Source organism: Serpula lacrymans (assembly GCF_000218685.1).
Source record: "Serpula lacrymans var. lacrymans S7.9 unplaced genomic scaffold SERLAscaffold_13, whole genome shotgun sequence".
NCBI lineage: Eukaryota > Fungi > Basidiomycota > Agaricomycetes > Boletales > Serpulaceae > Serpula > Serpula lacrymans.
The window spans coordinates 1,193,526-1,211,574 of NW_006763302.1; the positions used below are offsets into that span (position 1 = coordinate 1,193,526).

The following is an 18,049-nucleotide window of genomic DNA, read 5'->3' on the forward strand; positions in this document are numbered from 1 at the left end:
AGTCAGTGTCACAGGGACTTGACAGCCGGACATTGAACATTGAACTCAAGACTGCGAGTCTCTACAAATCTAACACAAGCTTGCCAATATCAACTCCACTTCCAGACGCTCATCACAATGAGTTTCTGCGCAGCTATATTGTGGTTTAGCGAGGCATTCCCTCCACAGTCCAAGTTCGCGGCCAAGCATATTCCAGATCTGTTGGGGAAGATTATAATTGTAACCGGTGCCAATACAGGGATTGGGAAGGAGACGGACAAGGGGGGTGATTATGTGGTTTTGTGCTTTCCAGCTTCTACCCAAAACATCTGCTCACACTGACTGGTGTCATAACCCTATGGTAGGTTTTATTGGAATATAATGCAAAGGTGTATATTGCTGCGAGAAATCAGACTCAGTCTGAGGATGCTATTCGTGAACTCAAAGAGAAGACATTTGGTATCCCAAGAATTTGAGATGCTGTGAAACCTAAAAAGATAGGCAGCTTGCTGATTCCCGTTTTCAAGTGTAGTTTGCGATATTGCAACTCATTTGTTGCGGCTGCATCAGGAAAAACCATTTTTCTATATAGCTAAACATGCTTCTGTGGCTTCTATAACAGCTATAGCATTACTATAATAGTCAAAAAATTTCTATAATAGTTCTTTATTTAGTTCTTGAGTTTGTAACTCCCAGTACCTCATATTAGTTGCATTGTCTGAGTCTCGCCAAATAGCTTGTATTTGAGGGCCTATTGGCATTGTATGGAATTGCTGACAAGAAACCTTTTTCTTCCCCTTGAATCACATGAGCATTGCTTCGTTGTATTGTGGTTGAAGACACATTGGGCATTTGTCCAATGTAGCAAAGGGTCCGGTATATGCTATGCATGTATTAACACACATATCTTGCACCAGCGACTCAACACCAATTCAATAGTGTGACTGGATCCTATCTATGTTCTCAGGGTGCAATTGGTGGTAGGCGTCATATACTTAATGCCTATTCAGACGCATTGGTAGTTGCTAGAAAAAGATCGAGTGCGAATTGCTCAAATGGACTTTTGAGGTGACATGTTTCTTGCAGGGGGTTTTGCAGTCGATTGAGAGCCCCAGGATCAAGTTTCATATGGGGGTCTTCAAGGTGAGCCTCTTTTAAGGTGTTAACAAATGCCATGGCAATCTTGATGTTGTCTAGCTTTGTGGTCCGAGTCAGGGTCTACAGGTTGACATTGTCAAGTCCAAATGTTATGGGATCTTTGTATAGGTCACCTTGGCTTTCATGTTGATAAGGTTGACTGTTGTAATTTGTGCACTCAGTCTGGTGCACAAGATCGCACGCAAGTCTGTTGATTGAGTCAATGTTGATACTCTCAACTCTAAATTGTGGGAAATGTTCAGGATTGTATTAGATTAGATATAAATATGCTCATTCGTGAGAATTCTATGTAATTTGGTACAAATTGTTAGTCTTGTCCGAACTAAGGGTGGCGTGTGGGAGCCCCCCATTCGGCACCAATAAAGCTTACAAGGCGAGTCTGAGAATGGTCGGCAGGTACCACAAAATCGGCATGAAACGGCCACATTTACGAGAAACACAGGTCCACTAAAATTCAAGTACATACTGTTAGTTTTGGTGATTCTGCACCTTTGTGCTACCTATATATTTTCATTCCTTTCTCTATCTATTCTTCTATCATTCACTATTGATTGTGTTCTCTATTATTTCGCCTTTGTGGCTGCTTTATTTACCTTTGTTTACAAAACTTCGGACAGTACTGCAGAGTCCAATGCTTCCTATTCTCTAGTTACTCACATTGGACTCTAGGTACTGTATACCTGTCATACTCTCTAATAATAAAGTTACTCACATTGGACTCTAGTTCTAGTCCCTGATTGCTCTCAGCAAGTGGCTAGACACTTCCTTCAAGCTTTGTTCTTAATACATACTTACATAGCCCCTATGAAATATCAGCAAGGGCAGTCTACTACTTATTCTTTATAAATTGTATGCCTTTCAAAGGCTAAACCAGTGAAGTACTGTAGCATGATAATGATAATAAGGAAAAAATATACAGAAGACCCAAAACTGTGCTAAGAAATAAACTAGACTAAAAAAAAAGCTAGATACCATTCATATTGTCAAAACCCTTATTCCTCGATAAATATATATGTGGCTCCTGCCTGGATAATGACTTTTGAAAGGCAAGTCTGAGGAAAGTGTCGTACCTCTCCCCCAGTATTACAGCCAAACAATCCCACGCTGAAAACAAATTAATAATATAATTACTCAAACATAGTAATATCTAAGTGCGTGTGAGATTAATCAACAAAATATATCAACTCAAGGCATCTGCGCATGGTGGGTGTGTGCGGTAATACATCGCGCTTGTTGTTGCCTTCTCCCACGTCGTTGGTGAAGTTCCCCTTGTCGAGTTGAATTGACGCTCATGCTCAAGGCAATGACTGGCGAGCTGAAACAAGCATGCCCCCTCCCGCTCCAAGCTCTCCCCCCATCGATGGTCATTAAATTGCGCCTGGTAGAGGATACTGTCTGCAAAATCCCGCAGTAATTTTGCACGAGTCACCATTGTTTCACCTACAGACCAATTCTCCATCCCTCCGACGTCAATAATTCCTTCATCATCTGACTCCTTATCATCTCGGATGTCTGAATCCCCTTGTCCAGCAGCCATGTTTGTCAGCAAAACGGTGTCATCACTATTCAAATGGCTGGTTGGAGTGTCCAGCAAAATGAGCGCTGGATGCTTCCAGAACAGCGTTGTTTGATTACGCTTGACCTCAAGTAAGAACAAGGGGGGGACAGCATGGACATCTTGAACAAGATGCTTGCAGAGGAGAAATCGGCTGGTACTGAAATGTGGGCAGGTACACACCCAGGTGAGTGTGTTCGGTCTGTATTTATTGTTCAACGGCATAGTAATTGGGGTTGTTGCCACCCATTTCCAGTCCCACTTGAATGCCTTGCGCCACAATGCAAGTTCACAATATCGGCCTTTGTTATCCATCAAATGGTCTAGCTTGCGATAATAGGTAGGCGCCAGCTTCATGACAAGGACCCATGCCAGAAGGTCAACGTGCGGCTTGTGAAAATGGTGAAGAATGTCATGTTTGATACGACGCCAACTATTGAATGTAAGTTACTAATGTCCCTTGTTATGTGTAAGCTGACTTACTGGCTCTCTAGAATCATTGTGGTCTTGAGCACTGGAATCTCGTCATGATATGATTGTGCCCACAATTCCCATCGCCCTAGCCTGTACCAGTTCTCCCAGAGGTATGCCCAGGCTTCACGTAGATCATTCACGACGCAAAATTGATACATTTGCTTGACTGCCCAGTCACAAATCCCTCAGCGGCTTGGGTGCAAGTATCCAGGGATGGGAGGATGGGCACAGAAATGCCTTTTCATCATATCAATGATCTTCTCCCGATGATTTTTGGGACAGAATGTGCGTTTTTCCTTCATTATCTTGTGCTCCATTGATTCCAACTGGTCTACAGTTTCATTTTTAGGCCTCTTTGGCAACCTGATCATCAATTTCCCATGGCCAGTGGTCTTGTTGCCGTCACACTGACAAATGGTCATCTCAACTCTTTTTTTATCATCGACAAATGGATCTTCTGCAAGCTGGTAGCTGCTGAAGAAGCTCACACTCTCTCTGCTCTTGAAGTCTTCTTGGAGTGCGCAAAACAATGTGTTACTGTTTTCATAGACTTTTACGGCCTGCTAACACGGCTTAGTTAGCTCCTTACTTGGTGAGTTGTAGACCTACAGTTCCAGGGCCATCCTCGTCTGAACTGTCATGCCTTTCAGGTATTGGAGGTATGACCTCAGGGGTCCCTTCTCCAGTAAGTCTACCCACCTCGTCTGTAGTCTCCTGGTGCAGAGCAGGTGCCTGACGTGGAGGTGGATCTGTGTGTTCGTCACCTCTCCTTTTTGTTTGGTGTGCAGTGACAGCCATTCTTGCTTTTTCTCTACAGGAGGAACACATCTTGTATGGCAGGCCATTTCTACCAATGTCTTGCTCGGGAACTATGTTCTTGCATGATTTTTGTGAGCATTCCATTAGGAAAGTATAGAGGTAGCAGGCGATGTAGAGTTGGAACTTGAAAACACATAGAAATTATTGCCAAGTACAGTAAATTACACGAAATTTAGAAGTCACGTGGATTTCACGTGACTTTGTTTGGCTGTAATACTGGGGGAGACGAGGGCCAGCTGTCTGAGGATGCTCTTGCAGTTTGAGTTAGCGCTTGCTGGGTTTCAAGTTGCTGAGTTTATGTTGAGTTTCTGCTGATCTCGGGTTTAAGTTTCAAGAAGTCGTGTTATTGACACCGAATGGGGGGGTACGCCACTCTTAGTTCGGATCAGACCTTACTGATATCGACTGTCATATCAGTAATTTGGTCTGACTGGGGAGACTAACAAATTGTGTCGTTTCCGACTGGGACTGAAGACTACTATCGATCTGAATTCAGCCGTAACCAAACAGGTGAACCATGCCCATCATGAAGCTCAAGCTCAGCTGCTACTTTCCGGTGGAGCCACCGTTTTTCACGCAAATCATTTTTGAGGGCAATGACACAGTCGATTTGCTGTTGCGGGAGTTCCACAAGCGGCTCAAGGAGGTTGACTACGATGTCCCACTGAGAGACCTTGTGCTGTACAAGGTGTGTCTGCCACCTAGTCTACGATGCCAAATGACTGACCCTGGATAGGCGGATGTCAAGAAAGAGCCCGAGGTGGATCTGACAGACCGTGTCATTCAGTGGCTTCGCATCCAGCCAGAGGCAGCCGAGCTCAGTGTTCTACGTAACATTAAAGACGTGTTCACCGAAGCCCTGCCAGATGATACTCTTCATATCATTGTTGCCAATGCTGAGAGTGCGTTTTTTCATGTGTTTCCATACCCCTCCCTAGCCCCCTCACCCCGTTTCAGTCAAGGAGCTACTTGACTTTGTTGACGATCCTCAAGCGCGGTCTCGGATACAGATTAAGAAAAGTACGAGTCCACCCACTTGTCACTTGTTCAATCCTCATTATTTTTGCAGAGCTCGGCAAGCAGTTCGCCAAACTATCATCCAGCCCCTCCCCATCTGCAGTTGTAAGGAGCGCTGATGCATTGGCAAAGTTCCTCAATGCCGATGGCCATCCTGTGTGCCTCGATCAAGTCCCAGCCGCCATGTTCAGCCCGCCACTTGCGCACCTACAACGGGCCCTCGCCGAGCTTGGCGATCTCGAGGTGACCGAACATGATGTCAGCCACGCGTCTAGCTTCCTCAGCAGTACAATCATGTCTTATCACAATGAGGACAGTCGCCGGAACGCCATTCGGCAGCACGTCGACCACTTAATGGGGGAGCCTGGTCAGTGGGAGGAAAGGCTTGACCGGGTGGGGAACATCCAGCCTGATGCGAGTTGGTGGCAAGGTGAGTTCCCTGTCACAATCCTGGAGCTGAAAAATGCCCCTGGTATTGGCGGAGATCCTTTTGTTCAAAGTCTTGCCGACTACAGCAAGATTGTGTCGGACCCCCAGGTGCGGCAGCACGCATCCACGTTCGTATCTCCGTTGACGTGTCCTTTCTAGCTTGCGCACTTTCAAGGATCCTGCAATTTCCCTGTCTTGCTTCTCGGTCTCTCGGGAAATCGGATCGAGATTGGTGTGGCTGTCTGTGTTGGCTCTATCTACGCATCCAGGCTAGTCGCCTTCAATATCACCCCCGGATTTCACTTGTCCGAGAACATCATCCATGCGGCTCGAATCTTCAGGTGCCTTTCATCGTGTCGAGCGGCACTGGCAGCGCACTACCGCGCAGTTCAGGGCAACCACGTAACTATTGCGGCAATCTACCCTGACCCAACCTCAGTATCAGGCAATGCATTGCCGTGCCTGACCTACCACGGTGTCCTCTTGCGAACCGGCGAGCACATTTCGACCAGCTTGCCAGACCTGGGAGTTGGGACCACCGCGCTGTACCGGGCTACCCTTGGTGACGCTGCCACCCCTGATGGTGCTACCGAGGTCGTCGTCAAGTTTGCGAGTCGGTACGGTAAAGCAGCCCACCGCCTCTTATCCGATGCCAAACTGGCCCCAAAGCTCCACTGGTGCGAGCCAATCATCGGGGGCCTTTTTATGGTCGTCATGGACCATCTCGAAGACGGTGCATCAATCTGGCGACTGCGAAACAGTTCAAGGCCCAAACCTGTTCCCGAAGCTGTCTTGAGGGATGTTAAAAGGGCACTAAAGCTCTTGCACGAGAATAGGTTTGTGTTCGGAGACCTGCGTGACACGAATGTTGTTTCTTCCAAGGAGCAAGGGTTTCTCGTTGATTTCGATTGGGCTGGGAAGGAAGGAGAGGACAGATACCCAGCCGCGCTCAATGAAAATAATAAGTGGCATGCCGAGGTTCGTGCGCACGCCGTTATGAGCAAGGCGCATGATGATTATCAGTTCGAACAGTTGGAGGCTCAGCTGAAGTAGTTTGTTGTATCCTTTCAAGACCTTTTGTACCATAGCTCCCAAAATCGCATTACATTTGTCACCCACTCATTTTCACCGGACTTTCACAGAATGTGCAGTTGGGAGGGATAACATGACTGCTAGTTCTCGCACAGGTTTGATATTACAAGTGCAATGGAATAGGCTGCTTGCAGTTGGGAGGGATAACATGACTTCTAGTTCTCGCACAGGTTTGATATTACAAGTGCAATGGAATAGGCTGCTAAAAGCTTGAACGAGCTGTAAGACTTCTCATTTTAATCTGACGTAGTTACTTGCAGATAATCCAAGAGTATAGTGATGCATTGAATCATCTTTATATTCTTGTGGTGCACGTGTAGTAGTACCTAACAATAATTAATAGTATTGAGTAGAGAGGATACTGACAATGAAAAATGGCCATCTATGCTTCCGACTTTTCTTTTTCTTCCTCCGTAGGATCGTGGATAATCCTCATAAAATCCCACCATTGTGGTCCATACAAATAGTACAACACTCCAAAAGTCGCGCCGCTCAAATGCGCATAATATCCTGTACCAGAGCCAGAGATCAGCAAAACAAAATCAAAGCAGTAGCAATACAATCTCTTACTTCCAACCACGCAATATACCAATAGCGTCCAAGGCTATAATAGCACCCACACCTGACTGGATAGGAATCGCAAAGAACGGGAGGAATATGAGGCTGATACTAGCATCAGGGAATGCCAGTGCGCTGAGTGTGACAGCTATTAAGAACAAAGCTTGAAGGAAGTGTCTAGCCACTTGCTGAGAGCAATCAGGGACTGGAACTAGAGTCCAATGTGAGTAACTGGATTATTAGAGAGTATGACAGGTATACAGTACCTAGAGTCCAATGTGAGTAACTAGAGAATAGGAAGCATTGGACTCTGCAGTACTGTCCGAAGTTTTGTAAACAAAGGTAAACAAAGCAGCCACAAAGGCAAAATAATAGAGAACACAATCAATAGTGAATGATAGAAGAATAGATAGAGAAAGGAATGAAAATATATAGGTAGCACAAAGGTGCAGAATCACCAAAACTAACACTCCCCCCTGATGCTGCACCTCCCAAGCATCAGCTCCCCCCTGATCTACCATCATCTTCCTGAACACTTCTACTTTAGGCTTGGCAAGAGCCTTGGTCAACAAGTCTGCAGGCATTTCAGCAGTGGGAACAAAGGTAGGAGCAATCTGCCCAGAGTCAACAACATCTCTCAACCAATGCCATCGCAGATCAAGGTGTTTCATCTGACCATGGTGCTAATAACACTAAGTGAAACTCAGCCGCTGCCTGAGAGGCTATAGAAATGACTATATTATTTACCTAAGTGAAACTACAATAGATGTTAGTTTAAGGTGATCTCTATTAAATGTAATGTAACATACCTCAGCCGCTGCCCGAGAGGCTATAGAAACGACTGAGGTATTCCTATACTAAACCCCCTACTACTTATAGTCGGAGGTGCTACTCGCTACAGTATAATGACTCCTAGGAGAACAATGGCTGCTTTAGCAGAGACCGGGTTTATCCGATTTTGTCACTCCTACTCAAGTGCAACCGTAGTCCCATAGCTTGAGAGAATTTCCAGTGTTTTTCATGAGTGAGGGGTTTAGTGAGAATGTCTGCAACCATATCTCCTGTAGGAACGTATCTGATTACTGCCTCTCCCTTTGATACTAAGTCATCTGGGATAAAATGATATTTCCGTTGAATGTGTTTTGTGCAAGCACGGAACTGTGGATCTCGTGTAAGAATGATAGCTGCTTGATTGTCACAGTGCAATGTTGTAGGTCCATTTTGAGCATGTCCAATTTCTTCAAAAAATGTCCGAAGCCATGCAAGGTGTTGTCCAGCATTGCTCAATCCAATGTACTCTGTACTCTGACTCTGTGGAGGATAAAGCGACCATGCTTTGTCTTTTGCTTGTCCAGGAGATTGCTCATCAGATGGTGATAAAAACAAAGCCTGATGTGCCATCATATTGTAGTTCCATGTCCCTGGTTGCTTTCAGATATCGGAGGACACATTTTGCAGCTTCCCAGTGATGGCTCCTTGGAGCTGAGCTATGCCTGCTTAGTATTCCAACAACGTAGGCAATGTCTGGGCGGGTTCTGAGCATGGCATACATGAGGGAGCCTACAATTGAGAGGTATGACACTTGACGCCCTTCAATATGCATCTCGTGTTGCATAATATCTTCCCCTGGAGCATTTGCAAGGAGTTTTGATCCATGGGCCATTGGTGTCCATACTGGTTTGCAATTCTTCATTCCAGTACGCTCCAGGACTGTGTCAATGTATTGGCGTTGCAATAGGGATATTGTTGTGTTTGAACAATCACGTTGGATTTCTATTATGAGGATGTATTTTGCTTCTCCAAGGTCCCGCATTTTGAATATGGATTCGAGTTTGGCTTTTGTGATATCCATGAATTTTCGGGATGAAGCTCCTAGGAGGAGGTCATCTACATAAACAACAACAAAGCATATTTGTTTGTTGTCCCGGAATACATAGAGACATGTTTCTGCATTTAGTCTTGTGAAACCGAGCTCCTGGAGCTTGTGATCAAAAGTTTTGTTCCAGGTATGACCAGCTTGTTTTAACCCGTAGATGGATTTCTTCAATCTCCAGCAGTATCCAGGTTGGATAGAAACACCCCCTGGAGGAAGCATGTACAGTTCTTCTTCAAGTTCTCCATAAAGATAAGCTGTGGATACGTCCATTTGATCAAGTTCTAGGCCGTACTTTGCTGCCAGGGCTAGAATAATTTGAATTGACTCTAAGTTTGCAACCGGAGCAAAAACCTCATGGTAATCAATCCCCTCCCTTTGAGTAAAACCTCGTGCAAAAATCTGGAGTTTGTATCTCTCAATGTTTCCGTTTTGATCAAACTGACAAAACCGGATAAACCCGGTCTCTGCCAAAGCAGCCATTGTTCTCCATGGAGGTATTGCCACCACTCCATGGAGTAACCATTGTTCTCCTAGGAGTCATTATAATGTAGCGAGTAGCACCTCCGACTATAAGTAGTAGGGGGTTTAGTATAGGAATACCTCAGTCGTTTCTATAGCCTCTCGGGCAGCGGCTGAGGTATGTTACATTACATTTATTAGAGATCACCTTAAACTAACATCTATTGTAGTTTCACTTAGGTAAGTAATAAAGTCGTTTCTATAGCCTCTCGGGCAGCGGCTGAGTTTCACTTAGTTTTATTACAAACTTGATCCGGTGTCATGCACCAAAGTTGATTGGTAGCATAGACAGGTGTCAATAACTTAAACCTTAACCTATCTTTTGAACCTCCTCTGCTGCTTCAGAGAGGTTCTCACTTCTCATATCCTGCAGGTAAAGCTGTTTTGCAATGTGGGGGTTCACATTGCGCTCCAGCAGTTCTACTGCGTGTTCATTGCCAAGCCCTCCTTGGATGGAGAGGGCCAGGAACCGGGTAACGTAATCATCCGTCCTCATGTTGCCTTGTTTGAAGGAACGGATTTGCTGACGCGCCCAGTCACGCTCAGCTTGCAGTTTGAGATATTTTTCGATCTCTACTTTGAGATCATCCCAGGTAGGCCACACTCCCGCAGTGTAGCACTCCTGTAATCTAATTTGGGCGTATTGACCCGCCACAGATCCTTTTAGTCAAGATAGCACTGCAGTGGCTACCTCAGAGTCATCAGCAAACACATTCCAGTTTGCCTTGACCCAAATTTGGAGTTTAATCCACCATTCGGCAAATCGCGCTTGGTCTCCCTCAAAGGCGCCAGGGTCAGCGACAACTTTGACTTTCTTATTGAACTTTTCCTCAACCGAGGGGGTTTCCGCAGGGGGATTTGCCTGCAGCTTGGCGAGTTGCGTAGTCAATGCCAAGATCTGGGCACACATGTTGTGCAACAGAGCATTGACGTCTTGTTGTGGTTGCAACAACATGTCAACTTGTTCTCTTTGTAAAGTAAAAAATATATAACTGGGGGTCCCCGCTTGCTATCTGCGGATCTACCTCTTCCCAGCTGAGTATCGGATCTCAATCTCCGACTACCCACACTATAGTATTTGAAAAAGTATATAAAAGTTATAGTATTAAACCCTGGTCCAAACAGTTGTCAGGGGGTGGTCCGCTTGTTAAGCTGTCAACCCTTCTCCAGACTGGCGGAGGCAAGTGCCCGGCCTGGTCAGAGGAAAGAGAAAGTGAAGTTTTTGTATGTAAATTCTAATCAACAGCGGTTCCACACCGACTGCTGAGCTAAGTACTCCCCTTAATGCTGGGGGCGGCGTATCAAAGGTATTGTTTCTTCTCCCAAAGCACTACAAGGCCGTGGCAAAGAGCGCACTTATCTGCTATACGGGATATTCCCAAACAATAGCCAAATCTCCTTCACCCTGGAGTCTGGGTGCCCAATGGGACTTTTTTGCACAAACGTGCGAGAGAGTAAAGAAAGCGAGTCCTAATGTAACAACCAAGAGTGACTTACTCTGGCGCACACAGAAACACACTATAAAGAAGATGATGGGAGTGGTTACCCCTTAGGCTGCAGTGAGTTTGTTGGTTAACAACAGGAGGACTCACTGAGGAGTCTCCTGGATCTATTGGTCTATATATACTACTACAGGTTTGTTTGTACATGTGTACTGTACAGTTGATAGAGGCAGTGGCTGATGATGTCATAGGGCCTAGCCTGTGTGACCAGCTCCACTGCATGAGAGACTTGTAGCTAAAATAAGAAGAAAGGCAGTGCGGCGCAAAAAAGTGGAGTTTGAACAAAAGGAAAAGTGCCGCATGGCACGGAGTGTGAAAACTACAGTAAAAGGCTAAAGAGGAGAATGAAAATTAAAGGTCCAAAAATGTGTTATTGTAACAACACCCATAATACTTAGTCCCTCCAGGTTTGTTTGACTGCTATAGCAGGTGATGCAGCTTCGAGCTTGCACTTTTGAGCCAGAAGTGGGTGGAGAGGGAAGAGATAGGCTTGCAAGGGTACAAAAAGGGGTGCATCACCACCAATAAATGAAAGATACTTACTGAGGGAGAGGGGGCAATTCTAGGCATGCATTGTACATCTCTAGAGATGTTGTTACAATAACACAATTTTTGGACCTTTAAATTTCTCCTCTTCAACTTTCTTCTGTAGTTTTTACACACTGTGCTATGCAACACTTTCCCTTTTGTTTAAACTCCACCTTTTTGCGCTGCACTGTGTTTCTTTATTTTTAGAATACAAGTATTTCACGCAGTGGAGCTGGTCACACGGGCTGTTCCCTATGACATCATCAGCTACTGCCTTCATCAACTGTATAGTACATATGTACAAACAAACCTGTTGTTTACCCACAACTAACTTGGTCCTATCCCAAGGGTAATCACTCCCCTCACTACCTTTATAGCTTTGTCTGAGTTGTGCGCCAGAGTAACAAATTTTTGGTCGTTACAGATGTGGCAATGAAGTTGCAATGGGATGGTGGTGATAGGATGGATGTGGGTGCAAGCATAGATGGCAAGTTTTCTTTGGCTTGTGGTTGCAAGGCCCATGCCTCCTTAGCTAGATTGAGTTAGCACTAAGTTGGGAAAACCAATCATATAAAGTACTTACCTTTTTTTTTCTTAGTTTGAGCCCTTATCACTGCTGCCTGTTTCTGCCGGTTGACCTTGCTCTTGAGGACTTGAGCATTGTAGCGGCAAATGAGGCTCTCCAGAAAACCCCACCATGCCTTGCCATCTTTTTCAAGGTATATTCAGTTGGCAATGAGATTGCAAAGGTAGGTAGGCAACCAAACAAGGTGGAAATGGTGCATGAGAGCTGAGAGGACACCTTCAGTCCAGAAGGCACTGAAGGGAATCCAGCAATACAAAGGGCCTGTCTTGAGAGCCCAGCACTGAGCAGTGAAGTCCATCAATGACTTTTGGGCATGCTTGACCATGTTTTTGGTGAGTGGCAGCGGGAGTGAAGGACTGAAGACTTTGCACTTGCCCTTTGCTTGAGTGGATTCTGGGAGCTGCAGTGAAGCTGGTTGGGGAAGTTTGAGTTCAGTAGGCAGTTGGCCATACATAGCTGCAGGTGGATGGTACGGTTCTCACAGGCTACACAGAGATGAACGCCTCGCAGTGAGGCAATCAGTGAGTGATTGATCGCCTGGATTCTGGTAAGTGTTGTTGATAGCGACCTGCAGGCAGCTGCCATTTACATGATTGCTGAAAAAGTGCACCAAGTTGGGTTCCATTTCTGGCTCACTTGCTGGTGTTGTTTGGACTGTTTGTTTACATTTGACTCATTGTGGCTTCAACATTTTTCCTTGTAGGTGCACAGTGATGTTGCTGATAACTGACACTTCTACATAGGTTATGCAGACAGCATCATCATCTGGATTTTGCCCTGCCCATCCTTTTTGCTGCACCAAGCTGCTCAACAAAGAAGGTAAACCATAATTTACTACCTTTTGGATATTCCTCCTATTAATTCCCATCCCAAAGGCTACCGTTGCAATAATGACTCAAGTACCAGGGTTGCCTTCAAATAATTGTAGGGTCTTGTGGTTGCACGCTGTGGAAGTCACTGAGTACCAAAGTCGGATAGCCATGGATCGTTCAGCCTCTGGTAAGTGCCCAGATAAAAGGCAAAGACAGTCTGTCAAAGAAATTATGCATACCTGTTGAATGTTTGTGGTCTGAACACAATAGAGCCAACAACCGGATGGTAGCAGGACAAATAAGAGAGGGAGAACAAGATAGGGGAGGTAAAGAGGATGAGGGAGCTGGTGATGAAGCTAGCTTTCTATCAGGCTTGACGACAGTTAGTGAGATGGGAAAAGCCGGCTCACAGAGAGATGTATCGCTGTCGATGATGAGAACTGTAGTTAGAAAAACCACACAAAAACAAACTAACACACAATCCTCCCAGATTCCACGGAACTTGTTTATGGGCTTTGCCTCCTAGAACAGTGGGTGCTCTGGTTGTTTGTGGGGTGGTATGTATAACAATCCTTCAAAGTCAAACCCAGAGATGTATGGGTGTGGGTTTTGAGGAGGAGGGATAGTTGGAATAAAGAAGATAGGGATAGTTGGAATAAAGAAGATAGGGGCTTTGTGGCGAGTTTGGACAAGCACTACCTTGCTAATTGTAACACAAGGTAGGTTTGAGAATGACAAGATAATGAGGTTCCTAGTGGTAGCAGGCTCCTGATGCACAGACTGTAGTGCTCAGAAGGACTCTAATTGAAAGGGATGACAATGACGTTCAAAAGTGACGAGTGACAATGACAGCAGTTAACAGTGGTAGCAGTGGGAAGTGTTATGACCACACTGGATCACAAGTAGCAGAGTAGTGAGCTTGAGATTAGAAAAGAAGTCTGGATTGGATTTTTTGTTGTTTTATGTAAAATACAGGGGTTTATATAGTAAAAAGAAAGGTAGGCTATGCACAGTATAGCTGTGCCAAAAGAATGAGAAAGAACATGAAGGAAAAAATGTATGCTGACAAATCCTGCATAGGTAGTATAGGATAAGATTGTCAAAATAAGGAAAAGAAAGGGATAGAATAATGAATGCTATGTAAGTTGACAAAACCGGATAAACCCAGTCTCTGCCAAAGCAGCCATTGTTCTCCATGGAGCATAGCCACCACTCCATGGAGTCACAATTGTACTCCTAGGAGTCATTATACTGTAGCAAGTAGCACCTCCAACTATAAGTAGTAGGGGGTTTAGTATAGAAATACCTCAGTCAATTCTATAGCCTCTTGGGCAGCAGCTGAGTTTCACATAGTTTTATTAGTAACAGGTGGTTGTTCTTCAGCAATCACTGGGTGCATAGCCAAATATATATATGAGAAAAATCTGGAAAAAAAGCTTGAAAACAAAAATACTTTTTTCAAGATATTTCTCCCATAACTATTTTTCTTTTCAAATGGATGGCTCTTTGCATCATCCAAATGGTGAACAGGTCCACTAAGATTTGACCCTAGGATTTGTGCAAAGATGCTCTGAATGGCACTTGATGGACCACCGACGAGTGTAGTGCCGGTGTCAATAGTGGAGTACGATGCTGAACCGGTAGGAATGCTGACAGAGTTGCCCTGAACGGTCATAGCTAATAATCCATAAAGTTCAGTTTATCAAAGCAGTCAGACCCAGGTTGATGCAATGCACAGGTCATCGGTAAGATCCAGTATAAAGGGGTATTGGGGATATTCTGATAGTCAATAGTACCAGTGTACAAGCTTTGGTTGAGAGACTCTACGAGCAGAAAAAAACAAGATGAGATGTTGTTACCAAGTCTACACCACGTCACCTACCCATTGTGAATGTTCCTCCGGGTTCAAGTGCTTGAGGGTTAGTGGCATTGATGAATCTGAGGCACAAGATATAATGAATGAAATATGATCAGCTGTCCTTGAAAAGTCGTAGTTACCGTATAAGCTGAAACACCATCAAAGGTTGGTCCCATCGATACACAGAAGCTTTATGCATCACCCAATATCTGGGCTATCCTACACTCTGTTAATGAGTGTATTCAGGTATGCCTTGAGGTCTTTCGCATGTGTCACAGACTCATATATTGGTATATTTGAAGCCATTGCTTGTTCTTACATCTTGTGGCTAATTCAATGGCTCTTATAAGCTTTGGTAAGGTCGTCATTAATGTCAATCATGCTGTTTCTTTCTGAAACTAGCTTCCAGGTTCTGCTGCCACCCTTTACCTTGCCAGAGAGCAGCAAAGAGGTCCAACAGACTACCAAGAGTCAACTACGAGATGGCATTTCTTGGCATTTTATGTTGCAGGTAATGTTTACTACTAGGGGTTGTCGCAAGGCGCTGACTCTGACATTGCTTGCTTACATAATACAACACATGTTACATTCACATTTAGTACACCTACTCCTCTTTTGTCTCCTGTTTTGCGATGTACTTAGTTATGTAAAATAACTCTTCATGTTCTTCAAAATATTTGACTGTATGATTATTTGCAGCAAGTTGGTGGATGTCTTCAGGTAGATTTAGCATAGTTATTCATGATGATTGGCTAACTCACATATATTTTCAGTTTTGATAGGGCACTGCATTGTTGTTGTGATGAGCGGTGGGTTAACCGTTGTCATGCACCAAAATTGATTGGTAGCATGGACAGGTGTCAATAACGAAGCGAATATTCGAAAAGACTCGCCTTTGCGCCACACAGGCACAGTGCCACGTGGAATAGTAATTAATATTGCCTGTTTTGAACTTGTGGCTGATCAGCACCACCTCTATTAGGCAATCCAGTCACGCTCACCTTTGCTTTTCCATCCGGTACTTTCCGTGTTTTGGCATTTTGGCAAATTTTCGCGTCGCCACTGGCTACACATTGCATTGCGCCCTCGCTTTTGTCGTTTCCTTCACTCCCCTTCCTTTGCCTAGCCCCACCATGGGCCCCTTCCTCTCCTTTTTATTCTCACCCGACGGTCGTTTCTGGATCCCCATTCTAGTCCACTTGTTCGTCACCTCCACCCTCCTCCTCCTCATATTATTTGCACCCTCACCATTTCTGATGTCACCACTTCCTATCCGCTTCCGTCGCCGATCCGTTGACTACCACGTGCCACTGCTGATATCAGCAAAGCCCCGGCGGCCGGTCCAAATAGGGCAACAGGTCCATCTTCATGACGTCGATTTGCCATCACATACTATCAAAACATCGGTCACTCGTCTTGCCTGGTTGGAGCGTGGGTGGGTAGTTTTTGAGCTGGAGAAGATTCATCCCCTTGCGTTGCCCATGTTCATTGCTGTCCCATTCACTTGGGTACACTTATCCTTTGTCCATCGTCTTCGCTACAGCTACACCTACCACACGCTGCCTGGGACTCACTTGTTCCAAATTGGAACTACTCCTCTCCCTCCCTCGTTTGATCAGGTGGTCCAACACAACCAGTCCATTGGTAAGGCCATGGAACTGTCGGATTTGGACTAGGTGGTGGACCGGTGGCTCCAGTTTCTTTTTTTTCAGCAGAACATTCATTTGCAGTGCAATTATTTTTGATTTTTGAATCATTTTTATGGACACATATTTTTTTAGAATGGCTGACTGACAATAAAGGAACTGTGTTGATACTAATAGTGTTTTTCCTTGCCCTTTTTTTTACTGCATCTTCCCATGACATCATGATTTTCCTGCTCTCTTTTTGCTATTGGACTTTACTTTATGGCTGTACAAACCTGTAACATTACTCACAGCATTCATTGTTCTATCCCTTTCTTTCCCTTATTTTGATGATCTCATCCTGTAGCAACTACGCAGGATTTGTCAGCGTACATTCCTTCCTTCATGTTCTTTCTCATTCTTTTTGCGCAGCTATACTGTGCATAGCCTGCTTTTCTTTTCACTATATAAACCCCTGTATTTTACCTTGTAAAAACAACAAAGAACTCGATTCCAGACTTCTTCTCTAAATCTCAAGTTCACTACTCTGCTACTTGTGATCCAGTGTGGTCACAATACTTCCCACTGCTACCACTACTATCTGCTGTCATCGTCACTCGTCATTTTTGAAAGTCACTGTCATCCCTTTCGATTAGAGTCCTTCTGAGCACTACAGTTTGTGCATCAGGAGCCTGCTATCACTGGGAACCTCGTCACCTCGTCATCTTTGTCATTCTCAAACCTACCTTGTGCTACGATTAGCAAGGTAGTGCTCGTCTATACTCATCACAAAGCCCCCATCTTCTATAAATTCAACTATCCCTCCTCCTCAAAACCCACACCCATACCTCTCTGGGTTTTACTTTGAAGGATCTTTATACGTACCACCCCACGAACAACCAGACCACTCCACTGTTCTAGGAGGCAAAGCCCATAAACAAGTTCCGTGGAATCTGGGATGATTGTGTGTTAGTTTGTTTTTGTGTGTGGTTTTCTAACAACAGTTCTTATCATCAACATCGCCTGTTTGCTTGGTGATAACCCCATGACCGTTGCCTAATTGTTTCCAGCCCATGCAGGACAAGAATACTGCACATGCAACATAAGTGGAGAGGCTGCGGATGTTGTTACGATAAGAGACAGCATCAAATATGATGGCAAGGGTAAGAAGGAAGAGCTGAAAAAAATCTGTGTTGAAGTATTCATTTAAATAATATAAATTAGGAGGCACTTTACCTCTTTAGTGTGGATGACGTTGTAATTGTAGAACCAGTGGTTGCCATCATCATCAGTTGAAATGATGACTTGGTCTGGACTCAAACTCCACATGATCCACATAAGAGAACTGGTCTAGACTATAATGTAGACGTCACGTTCTACAGGTCATCAGTTTTGAACAATTTGGAAAAGATGAAGGGCTGACTGCAACAAAACTCTTTACAACGACAAAACATCATGTCTATGTTCTCAGTTCTGACAATAGAGCATATATTGCGCATATCAAATTCTTTACATTCACTAGGGAGCAAAAAAGGTCAAAACAATTACTAATTGAGGTCATTGAGAAATTACCTGAAGAATGGTGTGCATTATATGTTACTGCTGTAGAAGAAAAAAGGGGTTCACATAGTATGAATCGAAAAAGAAGTAGGAGTGTAATGG

The 18,049-nt window shown here is 44.6% G+C and overlaps 3 protein-coding genes across 3 annotated transcripts; 1 reads left to right on the top strand and 2 right to left on the bottom strand.

Annotated features, from left to right (window-relative positions):
- Window positions 1-2,317: 2,317 nt before the first annotated feature.
- Window positions 2,318-4,132, bottom strand: SERLADRAFT_417897 (uncharacterized protein; the record flags this gene model as incomplete). Its single annotated transcript, XM_007322709.1, has 5 exons — window positions 2,318-2,827; window positions 2,876-3,125; window positions 3,176-3,287; window positions 3,579-3,726; window positions 3,776-4,132. 5 exons carry the CDS (start codon window positions 4,067-4,069, stop codon window positions 2,318-2,320), a joined length of 1,314 nt encoding a protein of 437 aa, XP_007322771.1.
- Window positions 4,133-5,998: 1,866 nt separating this feature from the next.
- SERLADRAFT_351648 (uncharacterized protein) lies at window positions 5,999-6,484 on the top strand (the record flags this gene model as incomplete). Its single annotated transcript, XM_007322710.1, has 1 exon — window positions 5,999-6,484. A coding segment is annotated over one exon (486 nt), but the record flags the coding sequence as incomplete, so codon positions are not given.
- A 3,302-nt stretch (window positions 6,485-9,786) lies between these two features.
- On the bottom strand, window positions 9,787-10,431 carry SERLADRAFT_442168 (uncharacterized protein; the record flags this gene model as incomplete). Its single annotated transcript, XM_007322711.1, has 2 exons — window positions 9,787-10,098; window positions 10,168-10,431. The coding sequence occupies 2 exons, from the start codon at window positions 10,429-10,431 to the stop codon at window positions 9,787-9,789; spliced, it is 576 nt and encodes a 191-aa protein (XP_007322773.1).
- Between the last annotated feature and the right edge of the window lie 7,618 nt (window positions 10,432-18,049).